At 40.3% G+C, this 22855-nt stretch overlaps 1 protein-coding gene across 6 annotated transcripts in view; it reads right to left on the reverse strand.

Moving 5' to 3' along the window:
• Positions 1–2906: 2906 nt before the first annotated feature.
• Positions 2907–22855, reverse strand: part of TM2D1 (TM2 domain containing 1) — an 82534-nt gene continuing 62585 nt past the window's right edge. The window contains exon 6 of one of the 6 annotated variants that reach the window (XM_064282063.1): positions 2907–6986. In XM_064282063.1, coding sequence (XP_064138133.1) covers positions 6885–6986 — 102 coding nt within the window. In that variant the 3' untranslated portion in view covers positions 2907–6884. The other 5 variants (XM_064282057.1, XM_064282059.1, XM_064282061.1 and 2 more) reach the window with 5 other exon arrangements.

Raw genomic sequence — 22855 nt, forward strand, 5'->3', positions numbered from 1 at the left:
ACTTAAGCACTGTGCCAACAAGGCTTGTCTATTTTTGCCCAATGAGACACAATTTGAATGTCTGACCTCCAGACCTGTAAGATAATGAATTTGTGTTGTTGTTGTTGTTAATTTGTTACAGAGCCAATAGGAAACTAATACAATTAGCATTAACAAGTCATTAAAACATGTAATTTTTTAACGTATGTAATCATAATAATAGTTGACATTTATTGAGCACATAGGAAGAAGCTTGGTACAAGATACTTTATAGATCTAGCTCATTAATTCTCAGAACTATATCGCTTATCGCAGGCAGATATTATTATTATTCCCAATTTACAATTACAGAAACTGGGCCTTGGAAAAGCTAAATTACATGATCAAGGTCCCACAATTAGCACGTGGCAGAGCAAGGATTTGAACTTAGGTAACTTTTCTTTTTAACCTGACTCCTAGAAGTCCTTCTGGTGCAATGGAACCCACCAAGCGGCTCCAAGAGAAAAAGAGCTGGTGATCTGCTCCCGTAAAGATTACAACCGAGAAAACCCTATGGGGCAGTTCTGCTCTGTCACATGGGGTTGCTATGAGTTGAAATTGACTCGATGGCACCTAACAATAACAATCTGACTCCATGCCATACTGCTGCCCATGCCAGTGCTAAAAATATGGAAAGTAATGGAGAGCTATAAGGCACAGTCCTTACAATAGAATGAGAAAGACCAGTCTAACATAAGAGAGTACATCACAAATTCCAGATGACATGTGACCTACATATAGTAAGAAGAGTATGAGAAAGCTGGAATACTCAGGACTGGATGGAGCTGGACCTTGAAGGGAATTTGGGATATAAGTAGACAGTGCATAGTGGAGCTCCCTTCCAGGCCGGGAGAAGGAAATAAGCAAAAGAATGAAGGTGAAAATAAGCACAGAAATGTAGAAAGAAGATCATCAACAAAGCCAGTGATGTTAAAAAAAAAAAAAAAAAAAAAGATAAACTACTTAATATGATAACATTTATTGAGCACCTATTCCACCAAACAGGACACGTTCTCATTTGTTATTTTCTTTAATCCACACACACACACACAAACCTGCCAAATAAATATTATTAGCCTCATTTTTACAAAAGAGGAAATTAACATCCAGAGAGATCAAGTAATTGCTGAAAGGCACATGGATAGTTAGTTTGATGTAGAACTCATGCTCTTGCCTTGATTTGTTTTTGCCCCACAATCATCTCAGCCCTTCTCTGAAAAGGAGCAAATTTCCATTAAAGTAAGAATGACAGGCAGAGCTGTCTAAAAAAAGTGGAAATGTCTGCTTCACGGAGGTGGCAAGTTAAAGGCAATCAAAGGGAGGCTAGATTTAGTCAACCAGTTGTTCAACAAACATTTATTAACAAGTCCTGTGCTGAGCACTGTGAATGGAAACCCTGGTGGCCTAGTGGTTAATGCTATGGTTGCTAACTAAAAGGTTGGCAGTTCAAATCCACCAGGTGTTCCTTGGAAACTCTATGGGGCAGTTCTGCTTAATAGAGAGATCAAAACAAAATGACCCTGCTAGCCTCATAATGCGTCCACAGTATTGTGAGGGAGACATGTGAGAAAAGAATTTTCAGCACAACTTCTGGTTAGTGTTTACCTTTAGGGAGGGAAGCCTGAAAAATATTTGGGAGGGTGGAGCTTTAGTTATATCCATAACCTTTTATTTCTTAAGAGAAAAAAAGAAATCTGAAAGAAATGTGACAAATCACTAACATGTTTAATCTTCATTTTGACAATACAGGTGTCTATTACATTATTTTTGTACATTTTAGTTGTTTGTAAAGTATCTTCAAAGAAAAGAAGAAATGTGTGCCATCAAGTTCATTCCGACTCATGGTGACCTCATGTGTGCAGAGAAGAAAGACCCCATGGGATTTTCAAAGCTGTGACCTTTCAGAAGCAGATCGCCAGTCCTGCCTTCCAAGGCGCCTCTGAGTGGTTCTGAACCACCAACCTTTTGGTTCGTAGCTGAGCTCTTAACTGTTGGAGACACTCGGAGCCTTCTAAGGTATCACAATAAGGCATAAATCAATAAATTTCAGAAGTATTGTTGCTATTTTTTAAAAGAAATAATTATAATAACAAAATCTGTGCCATGCTAGAGGAAAGCGTAAGAGGAGGGGCATCTCATCCAACCTAGAGAAATGAAGCCACATCTTCAAGAATCTGCAGGAGATATTTAGGAGTGAATAAGTAGTATTTTAGAAAAAGAAGCAGCAGTGAGCAGAATTCTCAGGGTAAGAGAGATCAGGGAATATTTCAGTAGTCTTACGGGGTCATTTCACCAAGTATGTACAGGGGAAGTGATCCACGGTGGCTAGGATTCAATCAGAAAAAAACCTTTTAAGCCAAGAAAAGGGAGAATGTGCCATCAAAGATAACTTCTCGGTTTCTTTCTTGATGGATTTACTGTCATTTTCTGCCATGGATTTACTGTCATGTTCATGCATGAAGAATAAGTTTAAAAATGAAGATGAGAACAATTTTGAAAAGGTTGTGTATGAGGTCCTGGAGAAATATAAGCAGAAATATTTTAACGGGTAATTTGGTGTTACTACTTCATGTGCAATTTATAGATGAGGAAACTAAAGCTCAGAAAGGTGAATTATCTTGCCCAAGGCCACACAGCACATTAAGTGGCAGAGGGTAGAATTTGAATCCAGGAAGTTTGACTCCCAAGCCCACACAGGTAGCCATGTGCAAAGTGAGATTCTGAGGTCAATATTAGTTTCTTACTGCTGCTGTAACAAATTGCCACAGATTTAGTGGCTTAAAAGAACACAAATTCATTACCTTAAAGTTCTCGAGGTCTGAAGTCTAAAATGGGTCTTACTGGGCTGAAACGAAAGTGTTAACAGGGCTGTGTCTTCTGGAAGCTCCAGGGAGAATCTATTTCCTTGTCTTTTCCAGCTCCTAGAGGCCACCCACATTCCTTGGCTCCTGGCCCCCTTCTGTCTTCAAAGTCAGCAATCACATCACTCTGACCTCTGCTTCTGACCTCTGCTCCTCCTCTGATTGATTCTCCTGCCTTCCTCTTCACTTACAAGGACCCTTGCAATTACATTGGGTCCACCTGCATAATCTAGGATAATCTCAAAATCCTTACTTTAATTACATCTGCAAAGTCCCTTTTGCCATGTAAGGTAATATATTCAAATGTCCTGGGTATTAGGACATGGATATCTTTGAGGGGCCATTATTTTGCCTAGCCCAAGATGTTATGCAGACATACTAGGCAGACCAATGATTCTTGCACAAACATAAACTCAGTATGAAGGCTGTAGTCTGATGTTGCATCAGGCACTCATGGGACTAAATCCTTCCTAAGGATCAGTGTTCCATGGGGATAACAGATACGACTGTTTCTTGGGGAGAGGTCCCTAATCCCTTCCAGGTCTGGTTTGTTTGGGTAGAGCTGGACCTGCAAATGGCAGATTTTATTACAGGCAGCACAGGCAGGCAGGAGCCGATACTCCCAAAGTTAGATTCCAAGTGACTGGGCAGAGATGGGAAAAACCTGACAGGAATTGTTGTTGTTGTTGTTGTTGTTGTTAGGTGCCGTCAAGTCGGTTCCAACTCATAGCGACCCTATGCACAACAGAACGAAACACTGCCCAGTCCTGCACCATCCTTACAATCATTGTTATGCTTGAGCTCATTGTTGCAGCCACTGTGTCGATCCACCTCGTTGAGGGTCTTCCTCTTTTCCGCTGACCCTGTACTCTGCCAAGCATGATGTCCTTCTCCAGGGACTGATCCCTCCTGACAACACGTCCAAAGTATTTAAGACGCAGTCTCGCCATCCTTGCCTCTAAGGAGCATTCTGGCCGCCCTTCCTCCAAGACAGATTTGTTCGTTCTTTTGGCAGTCCATGGTATATTCAACATTCTTCACCAACACCACAATTCAAAAGTGTCAACTCTTCTTTGGTCTTCCTTATTCATTGTCCAGCTTTCACATGCATAGGATGTGATTGAAAATACCATGGCTTGGGTCAGGCATACCTTAGTCTTCAGGGTGACATCTTTGCTCTTCAACACGTTGAAGAGGTCCTTTGCAGCAGATGTGCCCAATGCAATGCGTCTTTTGATTTCTTGACTTCTGCTTCCATGGCTGTTGATTGTGGATCCAAGTAAAACGAAATCCTTGACAATTTCAATCTTTTCTCCGTTTATCATGATGTTGCTCATTGGTCCAGTTGTTGAGGATTTTTGTTTTCTTTATGTTGAGGTGCAATCCGTACTGAAGGCTGTGGTCTTTGATCTTCAGGTCCTCTTCACTTTCAGCAAGCAAGGTTGTGTCATCTGCATAATGCAGGTTGTTAATGAGTCTTTCTCCAATCCTGATGCCCCGTTCTTCTTCATATAGTTCAGCTTCTCGTATTACTTGTTCAGCATACAGATTACGTAGGTATGGTGAAAGAATACAACCCTGATGCACACCTTTCCTGACTTTAAACCAATCAGTATCCCCTTGTTCTGTCCGAACGACTGCCTCTTGATCTATGCAAAGGTTCCTCATGAGCACAATTAAGTGTTCTGGAATTCCCATTCTTCGCAGTGTTATCCATAGTTTGTTATGATCCACACACTCGAATGCCTTTGCATAGTCAATAAAACACAGGTAAACATCCTTCTGGTGTTCTCTGCTTTCATCCAGGATCCATCTGACATCAGCAATGATATCCCTGATTCCACGTCCTCTTCTGAAACTGGCCTGAATTTCTGGCAGTTCTCTGTTAATATACTGCTGCAGCTGTTTTTGAATGATCTTCAGCAAAATTTTGCTTGTATGTGATATTAATGATATTGTTCTATAATTTCCACATTCGGTTGGATCACCTTTCTTGGGAATAGGCATAAATATGGATCTCTTCCAATCAGTTGGCCAGGAAGCTATCTTCCATATTTCTTGGCACAGACAAGTGAGCACCTCCAGTGCTGCATCTGTTTGTTGAAACATCTCATTTGATATTCCAACAATTCCTTGTTTTTCGCCAGTGCCTTCAGAGCAGCATGGACTTCTTCCTTCAGTACCATCGGTTCCTGATCATATGCCACCTCTTGAAATGGTTGAATATCGACTAATTCTTTTTGGTATAATGACTCTGTGTATTCCTTCCATTTTCTTTTGATGCTTCCTGCATTGTTTAATATTTTCCCCATGGAATCCTTCACTATTGCAACATGAGGCTTGAATTTTTTCTTTGGTTCTTTCAGCTTGAGAAACACCGAGTGTGTTCGTCCCTTTTGGTTTTCCATCTCCAGCTGTTTGCACATGTCATTATGATACTTTACTTTGTCTTCTCGAGAGGCCCTTTGAAATCTTCTGTTCAGTTCTTTTACTTCATCAATTCTTCCTTTTGCTTTAGCTGCTTGACGCTCAAAAGCAAGTTTCAGAGTCTCCTCTGACATCCATCTTGGTCTTTTCTTTCTTTCCTGTCTTTTCAGTGACCTCTTGCTTTCTTCATGGATGATGTCCTTGATGTCATTCCACAACTTGTCTGGTCTTCGGTCATCGGTGTTCAATGCATCAAATCTGTTCTTCAGATGGTCTCTAAATTCAGGTGGGATATACTCAAGGTCATATTTTGTTCTTGTGGACTTGCTCTGATTTTCTTCAGTTTCAGCTTGAACTTGCATATGAGCAATTGATGGTCTGTTCCACAGTCGGTCCCTGGCCTTGTTTTGACTGATGATATTGAGCTTTTCCATCGTCTCTTTCCACAGATGTAGTCAATTTGATTTCTGTGTGTTCCGTCTGGCGAGGTCCATGTGTATAGTCGCTGTTTATGTTGGTGAAAGAAGGTATTTGCAATGAAGAAGTCGTTGGTCTTGCAAAATTCTATTATTCGATCTCCGACATCGTTTCTATCACCAAGGCCATATTTTCCAACTACGGATCCTTCTTTGTTTCCAACTTTCACATTCCAATCACCAGTAATTATCAATGCATCTTGATTGTATGTTCGATCAATTTCAGACTGCAGCAGCTGATAAAAATCTTCTATTTCTTCATCTTTGGCCCTAGTGGTTGGTGCATAAATTTGAATAATAGTCATATTAACTGGTCTTCCTTGTAGGCGTATGGATATTATCCTATCACTGACAGTGTTGTACTTCAGGATATATCTTGAAATGTCCTTTTTGATGATGAATGCGACACCATTCCTCTTCGAGTTGTCCTTTCCAGCATAGTAGACTATATGATTATCCGATTCAAAATGGCCAATACCAGTCCATTTCAGTTCACTAATGCCTAGGATATTGATGTTTATGCATTCCATTTCATTTTTGACAATTTCCAATTTTCCTAGATTCATACTTCATACACTCCAGGTCCCAATTATTAACGGATGTTTGCAGCTGTTTCTTCTCATTTTGAGTCATGCCACATCAGCAAATGAAGGTCCTGAAAGCTTTACTCCATCCATGTCATTAAGATCGACTCTACTTTGAGCAGGCAGCTCTTCCCCAGTCATTTTTTGAGTGCCTTCCAACCTGGAGGGCTCCTCTTCCAGCACTATATCAGACAATTTTCCGCTGCTATTCATAAGGTTTTCACTGGCCAAGGCTTTTCAGAAGTAGACTGCCCGGTCCTTCTTCCTCGTCTGTCTTAGTCTGGAGGCTCAGCTGAAACCTGTCCTCCAGGGGTGACCCTGCTGGTATCTGCATATCGGTGGCATAGCTTCCAGCATCACAGCAAAACACAAGCCCCCCCAGTATGACAAACTGACAGACACGTGGGGGGAAAACCTGAAAGGAATACCTGTCAGATATTTTTACAGGCCCTATGGAAAAGCCCAGTGTGGAAGCTTTCTCTTGACCCAAGATAGGAACCACTCCCGAAGCCAACTCTTCAGACATGGATTGCACTGGAGAATGGGTTGGAGAGGGATGCTGGTGAGGAGTGAGCTTCTTGGATCAGGTGGACACTTGAGACTATGTTGGCTTCTTCTGCCTGGAGGGGAGATGACAGGGTGGAGGGGGTTAGAAGCTGGCGAAATGGACATGAAAAGAGAGAGCGGAGGGAACTAGCGGGCCATCTCATTAGGGGGAGAGTAATCGGGAGTGTGTAGCAAGGTGTATACGGGTGTTTGTGTGAGAGACTGACTTGATTTGTAATCTTTCACTTAAAGCACAATAAAAATTATTAAAAAAAAAGACTAAATTTAAACAACAAAACAACAAATAAGTAAAACCATATATACACAAAGCAGAACATGAAATTACTCATTTTAGGAAACCAAAAACTAACCTTTCCACATGAGGCTAGTCTGGGACTCAGGTAAGTAAGGCAGGCCACTCTAACTTCTTAAAGGAAACCCTTGACATTGTTTACATAGAAAAAAATAAATAGCTAGTAGGAGGTGTTACGAAAAGAGCACAGGGACAGGCATCAATAACTTCTACAAAATGAGGAAGAAAGCCAACTTAGAAGTTTCTTCCAGGTCATGAGTATTGCTAGTCCAAACTCAGAATCAAAATAGTATACATTGCATCCACGGAAGTTTTATAAAACAAACTTCGTTGATGCCAGGGAATCTCCTCTAAATTGTTCTTGACAAACGGGCCTCCAGCCTCTACTTAAGTTCTAGCGGTGGGGAGAGAACCTATTCTATTTTACGGGACTTTTAGTGGTAATTTTAAGCTTTAGTTTTCTCATTCTTAAAATGAAAATATTAACACCTTCCTCACATGGTGTTGTACAGATTACATAAGATAGTTATTTGTTATACTTAGCACAGTGTATGGCACATAAACAAAAAAAAAAACTAAAACCCCTGCTGTTATGTCAATTCCATATAGTATGCCTTAAAAAAATGGCAAGAGCTTTTAAGGCTTTTTACATTTCTCAATTCATGTAGTGCTTACAACACTCCTATGAAGTCAGTAGTATCATTTATCATCATTTAATACATAAGACAACTGAGAATTAAAAAACCCAAAACCAAACCTGTTGCTGCTGAGTCAATTCCAACTCATAGCAATCCTATAGGACAGGAAAGAACTGCCCCAATAGGGTTTCCAAGGCTATAATCTTTACAGAAGCAGACTGCCACATCTTTCTCGCACAGAGCAGCTGGTGGGTTTGAACCACCAACCTTTTGGTTATCAGCTGAGTGCTTTAATCACTGCACCACCAGGGCTCCTAGCTCAGGATTAGAGAGAGTAAATAACTAGCTAAACTTACACACAGATAGCAAGTGATAAACTCAGAGCTCTTCTTTATGCTGAGCTAAAACTTCTCTCCATCTTCCACCCATTAGTTTAATTTTCCTTTTTCAACCACACTGATAGATCCATCTTTCTCAAATATGAAAGCCAGTTAGTACAAAAAAGACTGATACTATCAAATGTTGGTGAGTATGTGGAGCAACTGGAGCTCTCATATTTTGCTGATGGGAGTGTCAACTGCAAAACCACTTTGGAAAAGTGTTATACGTTTAGCTACAAAAGCTAAATGTATGCTTACCCTATGATATGAAAATTCCACTCCTGCACATATATCCAAGAAAATAAGTGCACGTGTTTAACAAAAGACATAACACAAATGTTCACAGCAGTTTTAAGCATAACAGTCCCCAAATAGAAACAAGCTAAATGTCATACAGCAGTATCACAGATAAATACTTTTTATGTTCATACAATGGACTACCCCAAAATAATGTTGGATAAAGAAGCCAAACACACAAGAGAGCAGACCATGTATCCATTCATATGAAGTTCAAAATCAGGCAAAACTAATATATGGACATTGAATCATGGATGAAAGAATGGTTATCTATATGGGGCGGGAATAGCACTGACTAGGAAGGTATCTTAGTTGTCTAGTGCTGCTATAACAGAAATACCACAAGTGGATGGCTTTAACAAAGATAAATTTATTCTCTCATGGTCTAGGAGGCTAGGAGTCCAAATTCAGGTCACCAGCTCTAGAGGAAGGCTTTCTCTGTCAGTTCTGGGGGAAGGTTCTTCTCATCAGTCTTCCCTTGGTCTGGGAGCATTTCAGTGCAGGAACTTCAGGTCCAAAGGATGTGCTCTGCTCCTGGCACTGCTTTCTTGGTGGTATGAGGTCCCTGTGTCTCTCTGCTCACTTCTCTTTTATATCTCAAAAGAAATTGGCTAGCCACCATATCCCTGATACCAAAACCAGGTAAAGACATCACAAAAAAAGAAAATTACAGACCTATATCCCTCAAGAACATAGATGCAAAAATCCTCAACAAAATTCTAGCCAATAGAATTCAACAACATATAAAAAAAATAATCCACCACGATCAAGTGGGATTTATACCAGGTTGCAAGGCTGGGTTAATATTAGAAAAACCATCAATGTAATCCACCATATAAATAAAACAAAAGACAAAAACCACATGATCTTATCACTTGATGCAGAAAAGGCATTTGACAAAGTCCAACACCCATTTATGATAAAAACTCTTACCAAAATAGGAATTGAAGGAAAATTCCTCAACATAATAAAGGGCATCTATACAAAGGCAACAGCCAACATCACTCTAAATGGAGAGAGCCTGAAAGCATTTCCCTTGAGAACAGGAACCAGACAAGGATGCCCTTTATCACCGCTCTTATTCAACATTGTGCTAGAGGTCCTAGCCAGAGCAATTAGGCTAGACAAAGAAATAAAGGGCATCTGGATTGGCAAGGAGGAAGTAAAATTATCTCCATTTGCAGATGACATGATGTTATACACAGAAAACCCTAAGGAATCCTCCAGAAAACTACTGAAACTAATAGAAGAGTTTGGCAGAGTTGGGTTAGTTGGGTTATAAGATAAACATACAAAAATCACTTGGATTCCTCTACATCAACAAAAAGAACATCGAAGAGGAAATCACCAAATCAATACCATTCACAGTAGCCCCCAAGAAGATAAAATACTTAGGAATAAATCTTACCAAAGATGTAAAAGACCTATATAAAGAAAACTACAAAGTACTACTACAAGAAACTAAAAAGGACCTACTTAAGTGGAAAAACATAGCTTGCTCGTGGATAGGAAGATTTAATATACTAAAAATGTCTATTCTACCAAAAGCCATCTATACATACAACGCACTTCCGATCCAAATTCCAAAGACATTTTTTAATGTGATGGACAAACAAATCACCAACTTCATATGGAAGGGAAAGAAGGCTCGGATAAGTAAAGCATTACTGAAAAAGAAGAAGGAAGTGGGAAGCCTCACTGTACCTGATTTTAGAACCTATTATACAGCTACAGTAGTCAAAACAGCCTGGTACTGGTACAACAACAGGCACATAGACCAATGGAACAGAATTGAGAACCCAGATATAAATCCATCCATATATGAGCAGCTGATATTTGACAAAGGCCCAGTGTCAGTTAATTGGGGAAAAGATAGTCTTTTTAACAAACGGTGCTGGCATAACTGGATATCCATTTGCAAAGAAATGAAACAGGACCCATACCTCACACCATGCACAAAAACTAACTCCAAGTGGATCAAAGGCCTAAACATAAAGACTAAAACGATAAAGATCATGGAAGAAAAAATAGGGACAACGTTAGGAGCCCTAATACAAGGCGTAAACAGAATACAAAACATTACCAAAAATGAGGAAGAGAAGAAACCAGATAACTGGGAGCTCCTAAAAATCAACACCTATGCTCATCTAAAGACTTCACCAAAAGAGTAAAAAGACCCTACAGACTAGGAAAGAATTTTCAGCTATGACATCTCTGACCAGCGCCTGATCTCTAAAATCTATATGATTCTGTTAAAACTCAACCACAAAAAGACAAACAACCCAATCAAAAAGTGGACAAAGGATATGAACATGCACTTCACTAAAGAAGATATTCAGGCAGCTAACAGATACATGAGAAAATGCTCCCGATCATTAGCCATTAGAGAAATGCAAATTAAAACTACGATGAGATGCCATCTCACTCCAACAAGGCTGGTATTAATTTAAAAAACACAAAATAATAAATGTTGGAGAGGCTGCGGAGAGATTGGAACTCTTATACACTGCTGGTGGGAATGTAAAATGATATAACCACTTTGGAAATCCATCTGGTGTTTTCTTAAAAAGTTAGAAATAGAACTATCATACAACCCAGAAATCCCACTCCTCGGAATACACCCTAGAGAAATAAGAGCCTTCGCAAGAACAGATATATGCACACCCATGTTTATTGCAGCTCTGTTTACAATAGCAAAAAGCTGGAAGCAACCAAGGTGTCCATCAACGGATGAATGGGTAAATAAATTGTGGTATATTCACACAATGGAATACTACGCATCGATAAAGAACAGTGACGAATCTGTGAAACATTTCATAACATGGAGGAACCTGGAAGGCATTATGTTGAGCAAAATTAGAGGCAAAAGGACAAATATTGTATAAGACCACTATTATAAGATCTTGAGAAATAGTATAAACTGAGAAGAACACATACTTTTGTGGTTATGAGCGGGGGAGGGAGGGAGGGTGGGAGAGGGTTATTTACTGATTAGTTAGTAGGTAAGAACTACTTTAGGTGAAGGGAAGGACAATACTCAATACACGGAAGTTCAGCTCAACTGGACTGGACCAAAAGCAAAGAAGTTTCCGGGATAAACTGAATGCTTCAAAGGTCAGAGGAGGAAGGGCGGGGGTTTGGGGACTATGGCTTAAGGGGACTTCTAAGTCAATTGGCAAAATAAATTCTATTAAGAAAACATTCTGCATCCCACTTTGAAGTGGGGCGTCTGGGATCTTAAATGCTAACAAGTGGCCATCTAAGATGCATCAGTTGGTCTCAACCCACCTGGATCAAAGGAGAATGAAGAACACCAAGGTCACACAATAACTATGAGCCCAAGAGACAGAAAGGGCCACAGGAACCAGAGACTTATATCATCCTGAGACCAGAAGAACTAGATGGTGCCCGGCCACAACCGATGACTGCCCTGACAGGGAGCACAACAGAGAATCCCTGAGGGAGCAGGAGATCAGTGGGATGCAGACCCCAAATTCTCATAAAAAGACCAGACTTAATGGTCTGACTGAGACTAGAGGAATCCCGGCGGTCATGGTCCCCAAACCTTCTGTTGGCCCAGGACAGGAACCATTCCCGAAGACAACTCATCAGATATGGAAGGGACTGGACAATGGGTAGGAGAGAGATGCTGATGAAGAGTGAGCTACTTGTATCAGGTGGACACTTGAGACTGTGTTGGCATCTCCTGTCTGGAGGGGAGATGGGAGGGTAGAGAGGGTTAGAAACAGGCAAAATTGTCAAGAAAGGAGGGACTGGAAGGGCTTACTCATTAGGGGGAGAGTAAGTGGGAGTATGGAGTAAGGTGCACATAAGCTTATGTGTGTCAGACTGACTTGATTTGTAAACGTTCACTTAAAGCTCAATAAAAATTATTAAAAAAAAAAAAGAAGAAATTGGCTAAAGACACAATCCAGTCTTGTAGATTGAGTCCTACCTCATTAACATTAACATAACTGCTGCTAATTCCATTTTTTCAACATCACAGAGATAGGATTTACAACACATAGGAAAATCACATAAGATGACAAAACAGTGGACAATCACACAATACTGGGAATCATGGCATAATCAAAATGATACACATTTTTGGGGGGACACAATTCAATTCACGACATGCCACCCTTTGGCCCCCCCAAAATTCATGTCCTTGCCACACATAAAACCTATTCACCCCATCATATTACAGCAAAAGTCTTAAATCAACTCCAAGTTTAAAATCCAAAACTTCTTCCTCATATGTGAAATCTAGAATATAAGTTATATGCTTCCAAAGTACAATGGTGAAAACAGGCACAAGCTAGGCATTCCCATTACAAATAGGAGAAATTGGAGGGAAAGAAGGGATAACACGCATCAAGCAAGTCAGCAGAACACATTACATTACCACTCAAGGCTTGATTATAATCCTCAGTTCTCTGAGACCATTCACACAATGGCCCTGCCCTCCAGACTCTGGGTGTTGGCCACACTCTCTGGATTTTGAGTGTAGGCCCCTCAGCCCTGGGCTTCAACCCCACCTTCCAGGCCCACTGGAATGGCAACTTGGCTCCAGTGGCTTTAGGTGCACCATTCTCCCAGTCCATATGAGTAGTGACTCCACCCTTAGAAATTCCAGAGGCCATGGCTCCACCCTTTGAGAGCCCAGAGGTCGTGGCCATACCCCTGGGGACTGAGGCAGCTCGGCTTCCCTTGTTCCTTGTCTCTTCAGCTTCTGCTTCCTGGTTTCTTGGTCTCTTGGCCCCTCAGGCCTCACCACTTGCCTCTGCCCTGCTGGCGTAAGTATTCCAAAGCCCTGTAGCACCACGGATAAGTGCGTGGAGGCATTCCTCTCTGCCAGTAAATCTCAGTCAGGAGGCACTCAGCTCTCTTACTCCGTGGGTCGGCAAGCCCGGCTCCGCCAGTAAGTGCCCAGAGGCACCCCACTCTGCCAGGAAGCCTCCTGCGCACAGGCACTCAGCTCTCTTGCTCCGTGTGCCGCCTCCAGCGCTGCGTCACACTGGTCTCCTGGTTCTGGTGGGTTCAAACTGTCAACCTCTCGGTTAGCAGAAGGGCACTTAACCACTGTGCCACCAGGACTCCTTATACCTTAGTAGAGCATTTTAAAAAAAGAGTCATTAAGTCCTCGCAAGTTTGTCTTTCCTTCTGGATAAACAACTCCAATGTGGCAGCTCTAAAGAAGTTAATATATGGCTAGTTGTACACCTAGAACCAGTACCACTTGCCATTGAGTTGATTCCAACTTATGGCAACCACATGCGTTTCAAAGTAGACCTGCCATCCATAGGATTCTCACGTCTGTGACATTTCTAAAATAGATCATCAGGCCTTTCTTCTGAAATGCCTCTGGCTGGATTCAAACTGATAACCTTCTGATTAGTACTCAGTGATTAACTGTTTGCACCACCCAGGGACTCCTGGTTGTACACGCAGTCAGGATTTAATAGGGGAGGCAGTATAGTGTAGTGGTTTGGAAAACAGACTTAGGAGTCACAGACCTAATTTCAAGCTCTGAGTTCACCAGTTGTTACCTGTGTAAGCTTCGTTGGGTTATTTGATCTCTGTTACCCTCAGACTCATTATGCATAAAATGGGGATAAATGATAGTACTGACCTTACAGGAGTGTTAACATAAGAAACGCAAAAACTAAAACTTAAAAACAACCATCTTTCATCTATTGAATATGTATTGCCACATGGACCCCTGGTGGTGCAGTGGTTAAACGTTCAGCTACTAACCAAAAGGTCAGCAGTTCAAATCCAACAGGCGCTCCTTGGAAACCCTAAGGGGCAGTTCTACTCTGTCCTATAGGGTCGTTATGAACCGGAATCGACTCAGTGGCAATGGGCGTGGGTTTCTTTTTGTTTGTTTTTGTATGTCCCACACACTATGCTAAGCATAACATATAAGCTATTTTATTTAACCCTTACAGTAATTGTATGAGGAAAGTGTTAATATTTCCATTTTGAGAACAAGGAAACTAAGGTTTAAAGAGGTTAGCTTGCCCATAAAAAGTTGCAGGTGTGTCTGATTCTCAAATCCATGAGCTTACATATTACTCTTTATAGCCATTGGTAATAATTGGATGAACAGGGGGGTGGACAGTGAAAGGCTGAATGAGAAACTTGCTTGAGTCCTGCAGAGGAGCACAAGATTTAGCTAAAGCTTCGTGTTACATCTTAAAGGCTTGCAGTTTCTATCTATAGCATAAAAAACCTTTATCACTGAAACAAGATAATTGCCTTGCCTTACAACACGATTTTGAGGATTAAATGAGGTAAACAGGTCAGAAAAGTACATAATACATAATAGATAAATTCACAGTCCTTCTTCCTCCTCTACCTATTGTTTCTAATAATCCACTTGCTGGTCTTTTTTCAAGAATGACCTGTAGCAATCACCCACTCCAGGGTAAGGACTCAGTGTTTATAAAGTTCCCAGGCTGTGCCAGGCACTGGAGTTCTAGGTGCTGGGGACTGTCAAGGGCTTGAATGAATCAGCATAGGCTCAGTCCCTCACCTACCCCTACTAGGCAACAATTGGGGTCTGAACCATGTTTGAAAGGATGCCAACTCCTAAACTATATTATCCAAAGCAAAAGGTTATTTAACCTCAGATGAATTCATATTCCTATTAACTCATTCTACTGTTCCCATCAACAAATATTTTTTGAGCACCTATTGTGTTCTAGGAACTGTTCCAAGCACTGGGGATACAGCAATACCCAAGACAAAGTCCCTGCCCTCACAAAATTTATATTCTAGTAGAGGTGGCAAATAGAGAATAAACATATAATTTCAGGCAGCAGTAAGACTTGTGAAGAGAAATGATGCAAGATAAGGATTCAGAGTGACCAGTGAGAGGCCGGAGCAATATTTTAGAAAGGATGGTCAGGGATATTTGAGTAGAGACCTGAAAGAATGAGGAAGCAAGCCATGCAAAGAACTGGGGAAAGAGCATTTCAGGCAAGGGAAAGAGCAAATATAAAAATTCTGAGGTGGGCACCAATTTGGCATGTTTAAAGCATGACTGGAAGCCATTGGACAGTTTCTGGCAGAGAAGTGAAAAGTTCTGATTTACTTTTGAAACATTATGCTGGCTGCTGTGTGGAGAATATATTCTAGGAGGGCAAGAGCAGAAGGGGTACATAGTAGGTCAGTAAATAGTTGAGAATTAATAATTAATACTTTCCTAATGCAGTTTTAAAGGTTTGCCGTACTTACTAAAAGCAATTTGTATGTCTCAGACCGTTTCCCTCCACCAATTTGCCTTAATCATGTACCATACAGAGAAGACATGGTTTTCTTCCTGAAGTTTCTTATGTTGCAGTAATAAATGAATTTCATAGTCCATTCATATAATTAATCAAATTTTGAGGTTCTGAAAATCAAAGTTGAAACCTTGAGCCTTCATCATCATAACCTCTTAAACATAAAATTAGCTCACATTTAAAAAAAAAAAATTAGCTCACATGATTAAAAGTTCCAAACATCACATGCTTTAAAGTGTTACTGGTAAAACATTTTTCTTTGGCATATGCAGTCCAAATAGCTCTAACCTTGATCATTTTTCAAGTTTTAATCTCCACATGCTTGGCATATTCTGATAACACTGACAGGTTAAAAGCAACATTCCGTTGTATGCATAGTGATTGCTTGCAATTAACCTTAATTTAGGCTGAAAGGAGACTGATCAGCTGCCATCACAGCAACATTTCTAAATTTATTAGATAAATATCTCCAGAGAACTTCAGATTCAAAAGGAACAAAAACAGAATCTGCAACACTTCAGAGTTCTTCAGGTTAGTGCACCTGGGTTTAAATCTCGGTTTTAAAACTTACTTTTTGACCTTGGGTAAGTCACTCAACCTTTCTTGAACTCAATTTTCTCATCTGCAACATAATTCTTCCAGAAGACGCTTCAGAAATGTTGTGAGGATTAAATAATTTAAAGTATATGAAGAGTTTAGCACAAGGCCTTGCATACTGGAGAGCACGTAGTATGTACCAGGAACTTCTAACAGTTAAACCATCTTGAAGTTTTAAGATTTTAAAGCCTCAATATTATTTACAAGTTTTTTTTATTAAAAATATCTTTTCTAGGAAAGTAAATTATATTCTTCCTCCATCTAATAACGACTTAGCTTTAGGAGTCTTTTTTTTTTTTTTAGGAGTCATTGCCACATTTACTAAGAATTAAGATATTAGGCCCTTTTTAAAAAGATACAGGAATGACTCTTACCATACTCATTACCTCAACCAGAAATGAATTATTCTAGAAGTACCTGGGCAGAGGTTTAAATCCAACCACAGGTGCCTCAGAAGACAGGCCAGGCGATCTGCTTCTGAAAGGTCACAGCCTTGGAAAGCCTGTGGAGCAGTTCTACTCTGTACACATGGGGTTACCACGAGTCAGAACAGACTCAAGGGTAACTAACAGCTGGCTTCAGTTGGGTACTCAAATGCTGTTCAAAATTCTCTTATTCATTCCTAATTAGTAACTTCCGTTTTCCACATTTATGCACTTCTCTTTCCCTCTTGTGTGTTAAGATTGTGTGTCAATTTGGCTGGGCCATGACTCTGTGTTTTGGCAGTTGTATAATGTTGTGATCACTTCCTGTGGCGATCACCCCCATGATGGGATCTGCCGAGTGGTACTGGCAGGAGTAGGGCCTGTGGCGGCTCACTGCCCCCTCAGCCTTCATCTCTCTGTCCTCTGTCAACTAGTCCTTCTTGTTCTCTTTGCTGGGGCTTTTGCTTGTTCCAGATCCTGCAGCTGGTTCCTGTTCCTCTGACCTCCAGTTCTTGGGACTTGGGCTAGCAGCTTACCAGTGGTCTTGCCTGCCAGTCTTGAGATTCGCAGATCTTCACAGCCTGCAACAGCACTGCTCTCCTGTCTTGGGTTCACCAGCCCCTGCAGCTACATGAATCCAGAGAAGCCTCTTTCCTGTCCCATGGACTTGGGAGGCTATAGCCTCTAAACACTGCGTGAGCCATTTCCTTGATATAAATCTCTCTCTCTCTCTATATATATATGTACTTTACTGATTTTGCTTTTCTAGAGAACCCAGCCTAAGACACCTCTCAATATGGGAGAATAAACACCATTACAGATGAGCTTCCTACTTACTCCTTTCAACTCTCCTCCTCCCTTGTCTTGAAGTTTTCTGGAGGACAATTTAATGATGTAGTCAATAATTTGATATCCCGTGCCAAATAGATTTGCACCTTCCCCAATACCCACGGCCGTATTCCCTTCCCAACAGCTATCCCGGCCTCAAAGTTTTGCTCTTTTCCTCTAGCTCCTAGAAAGTGAGGGCAGTCATTAGCACTAATCAGCAAGTAGCCTAATTACCCAGCAAGGGATAGTCTCAGGTCCCTGCAGTGCCTTATCCTCAATTAATTTGCAAGAGGATAACTGAGAACTGACCACGGCTTTGTTTAAATTTGCGTCTGGGTTATTTGACTTCATTTCTTCTCCATTACCCTGCCTAACTAAAGCAGTATTATGTACCAAAAACATTAATATATGATTATTCTTGGACTAAGAATGATACTTCTAGAGAAAAAATCAGAAATGTACAATATTTATTCATTGGAACAATTTAAACAACAAGTAACAGGAATTGCATAAATTATGATACAGGCATGGAATACTCTCCAGCCATTAAAAATGATTTTGTAAATGAATATTTATTGAAATATAGATATCTTTACAATAGAAAAGGCAGGCTACAAAATAGTATGGATATTATTTTTGTAGAGAAAATGTATATACAAGCACAGACAAAATACTAGTAAGACATATATAAAAACATTAAGAATGTTATCTTTGTGTGGTGGAATGAGATTATTTTTTCCTTTGCATTTTTTGCTATTTTCCCAAAATTTATGCATTAAGCTTGTATTAATTTATAAATGCAAAAAAGCACCTTTAAAGAGGGAAGAGGAAAGAGAAGAAGCCGGAACCCTGGGAAATTGCTGCATTTAAGTGTCTGAAAGAGGGATCAATAACTCAGATTGAATTTTTTAAGAACTAATATTCCCTCTCACTAGTTCCATGTTTTTAGATCTGTTTAGCTTCCTCACTACCTCTTGATACTATAGTAATTACTTAGCCTTAAGCATCTAGGTTAAAAAAAAGGGGGAAAGACACAACTGAATTTTTTTTTGTAAATCAAAACATACCCAAAACTACTACTTCTTACAGATCTAGCTGTTGCATGAACAAATGCTGGCTGTAGACATAACAGAATTTTTGAAGACTTAAAGAAGTCCTTTAGTTTAATACAGTTTAGGTAAGAAATCTGCCTGAGTCTAAGGAAGTACTTCTGAAACTGCATTAATCTTTTTAGGCTAAAATAAGTACCATTGGTAAATGGCTGTTGCAGGCACTGAATGTGTTGGCAGAATTGAAAGGACATTCCATTTTACCCTAAAAGGGATTAAGAGGAACCCAAGGAATGACTGAGCTAGTACATTTTACAATTTTGGCCACTGCTGTAAAAGGACAATTTTTTTTTTTTTGTGTGCTTTAGAGGAAGATTTACACAGCAATTAGTTTCTCATTAAACAATTACTACACATTGTTTTGTGACATTGGTGTCCAGCACCGTGACATGTCAACACTCTCCCCTTCTCAACCTTGGGTTCTCCCTTACCAGCTTTCCTGTCCCCTCCTGCCTTCTCATCCTTGCCCCTGGGCCAGTGTGCCCATTTAGTCTCATTTTGTTTTATGTTGTTGTTAGGTGCTGTCGAGTCGATTCTGACTCATAGCGACCCTATGTACAACAGAATGAATCACTGCCCAGTCCTGCGCCATCCTCACAATTGTTGTTATGCTTGAGCCCATTGTTGCAGCCACTGTGTCAGGCCATCTCGTTGAGGGTCTTCCTCTTTTTCACAGAGTTTTGTTTTACGGGCCTGTCTAATCTGTGGCTGAAGGGTGAACCTCAGGAATGACTTCAGTACTGAGTTTAAAAGGATGTCCAGGGGCCATACTCTCAAGGTTTCTCCAGTCTCTGTCAGACCAGTAAGTCTGGTCTTTTTTTTTTTTTTTGAGTTAGAATTTGTTCTATATTTTTCTCCAGCTCTGTCCAGCACCCTCTCTTGTGATCCCTGTCAGAGCAGTCAGTGGTGGTAGCTGAGAACCGTCTAGTTGCGCTGGACGCAGTCTGGTGGAGGCTGTGGAAGATGTAGTCCATTAGTCCTTTAGACTAATCTTTTCCTTGTGTCTTTGGTTTTCTTCATTCTCTCTTGTTCCAGAAGGGGTAAGACCAGTGGAGTGTCTTAGATGGCCGCTCACAAGCTTTTAAGACACCAGACACTACTCACCAAAATAGAAGGTAGAACATTTTCTTTATAAACTATGTTATGCCAATTGAGTTAGGTATTCCCTAAGACCATGGTCCCTAGCCCTCAGCCCAGTAATTCAGTCCCTCAGGAAGTTCGGATGTATCTATGAAGTAAAAGCAAGACAACTACTAAAAAAAAAAAATTTTTTTTTTTATACAAAGGCCTTAACATATAATTAGTACTCACACTATGAACAAAGAGCTGTAATGAAATAGTGCACCATGAAATGAAAAAAACTGACAAACTTAAACAGAACTTAAATGCATTCACATAGGTTTGTTAGAAAATAAATAAAACACATGCAAAAAAAATCATTTGTTAAAGTATTATGTATGTTAGGTAACAGGGAATTAGGCAAAAAAGGAAAAACCGAAGTGTTCTTTTCGTGTAAGTTTAAGAAACTATAGTGAAAATAAAGCCTAAAAGTTATTGTAAAGAGACTTTATTTCCAGGCTTTATCAGCATCCTTTCTGAAGTATAGCTCATTTGAATAAATACTTTGAGAAGCACCTGCTTTGAAACAAACTTCCCACCTTGCCAAGTTAATAACTGTAACAATTATGCAAGAATCAAAATTACTTTTCAAGATTTGACTGCACGTATTATTTAACTGAACTTACGTGACTATGAAAACATGACTTTTAAAATCTGGGCTTAGATGATACTGAAGTAAACGTCAAGGTGCTGTCTGCAATCAAAAGGAACTAAGGAATGCTAGAGAGTGGGAATCTATCAGTTAGTGTAACTGTGGCCAAAAATATTCTCACCGTGAGAAAGAAGAATCCATGAGAATATAAGCTCCCCAAGGTCAGGGATTTTTACCCTTTGTTTGCCCCAGCATCTAGAGTAGTGCCTTACACATGGTTGGTGTTGTTGTTAGGTACCATCGAGTCAGTTCCGACTTATAACGACCCTGTGTACAACAGAATGAAACACTGCCCAGTCCTGTGCATCCTCACAGTCGTCGTTATGCTTGAGCCCATTGTTGCAGCCACTGTGTCAATACATCTCGTTGAAGGTCTTTCTCTTTTTCACTGACCCTCTACTTTACCAAGCATGATGTCCGTCTCCAAGGACTGATCCCTCCTGATAACATGTCTAAAGTATGTGAGACGTAGTCTCGCATCCTTGCTTCTAAGGAGCATTCTAGTTTTACTTCTTCCGAGACAGATCTGTTTGTTCTTTTGGCAGTCCATTGTATATTCAACATCCTTTGCCAACACCATAATTCAAAGGAATCAACTCTTCTTAGGTGCTCTTATTCACCATCCAGTTTTTGCATGCACATGAGGTAACTGAAAACAGCATGGCTTGGGTCAGGTGCACCTTAGTCTTCAAGTTGACACCTTTGCTTTTTAACACTTTAAAGAGGTCGTCTGCAGCAAATTTGCCCAATGCAATGCATCATTTAGTTTCTTGACTGCTGCTTCCATGGATGTGGATTGGGGTTCCAAGTAAAATGAAATCCCTAACAACTTCAATCTTTTCTCTGCTTCTCATGATGTTGTTTATTGGTCCAGTTGAGAATTTTTGTTTTCTTTGTTTCTTTATGTTGAGCTGTAATCCATACTGAAGGCTGTGGTCTTTGATCTTCATTAGTAAGTACTTCAAGTCCTCTGCACCCTCAGCAAGCAAGGTTGTTATCTGCATATTGCAGGTTGTTAATGAGTCTTCCTCTAATCCTGATGCCCCGTTCTTCTTCAAATAGTCCATATTCTCGGGCTATTTGCTCAACATACAGATTGAGTAAGTATGGTGAAAGGACACAGCCCTGACCCACACCTTTCCTGACTTTAAACCATGCAGTATCTTCTTGTTCTGTTCAAACAACTGCCTCTTGATCTATGTACAGGTTCCTCATAAGCACAATTAACTTTCAGGGATTCCCATTCTTTGCAATGTTATCCGTAATTTGTTGTGATCCACACAGTCGGATGCCCTTGCATAGTCAATAAAACACAAGTAAACATCTTTCTGGTATTTTCTGCTTTCAGCTAGGATCCATCTGACATCAGCAATGATATCCCTGGTTCCACGTCCTCTTGTGAATCTGTCTTTAATTTCTGGAAGTTCCCTGTTGATAAACTGCTGCAGCCACTTTTGAATGATCTTCAACAAAATTTTACTTGCATGTGCTATTGACGATATTGTTCAATAACTTCCGCATACAGTGAGATTGCCTTTCTTGGGAATAGGCATTAATATGAATCTCTTCCAGTCTACACATGGTAGACATTCAATAAATATTTTAATTAACAAACGAATCAAAGAGGCTGTTCCTGGTGTACATTAGGAGCCAACCCAAACTCACTTCATATAGTAGTACTTAATCTCCTACCAATTAGAGAAGCTGTTACTGAATGACTACTAAAATATGAAGCTAATTGTACTACAATGTACACATGCGAGTAAAATGAATGATAAAGAAATTATGTTTTTTACTTTTGGGGAGTTCAGGCTCTACTGATTTTAAAATTACTGTTACTAAGGAAAGACCATGATAGTATTATGGGGACATAACATTTCATGTATTTCCATTATCTTAAATCTCATAACACCGTACGCAAAAACAGGGATGACTGTACAGGTGCTGCTTCCTTCAGGCACTGGTACATCACTTAAGGCACTTGTGCTGGAATCTGCCTGGGAGTGCTAACAAATATAAGACATTAATCATCTGTTTGGTGTTCCCATCATCTCCATCTAGCTTCGAATATAACTGCACTGAGCTAGATGAGTCAGCATCTGGTCTTCCAAAGGCTAGTGTATCACTCCCAAAGTAAAAAGGAAAAAGTTCACAATTCGCAGGCCTGAATCAATGCCAGAAGATTCTAAGTTGCCTCAAGGTTGTCCAGACTCATGACTGATGATCTTTAGCTCTCTGGATGCTAAGGCAAAGACAGATCTGAAAGCTGCAGAAAAACAGGTGGGCTGTCATACAC

Source organism: Loxodonta africana, chromosome 3 (assembly GCF_030014295.1).
Source record: "Loxodonta africana isolate mLoxAfr1 chromosome 3, mLoxAfr1.hap2, whole genome shotgun sequence".
In the NCBI taxonomy this organism is placed as follows: Eukaryota; Metazoa; Chordata; class Mammalia; order Proboscidea; family Elephantidae; genus Loxodonta; species Loxodonta africana.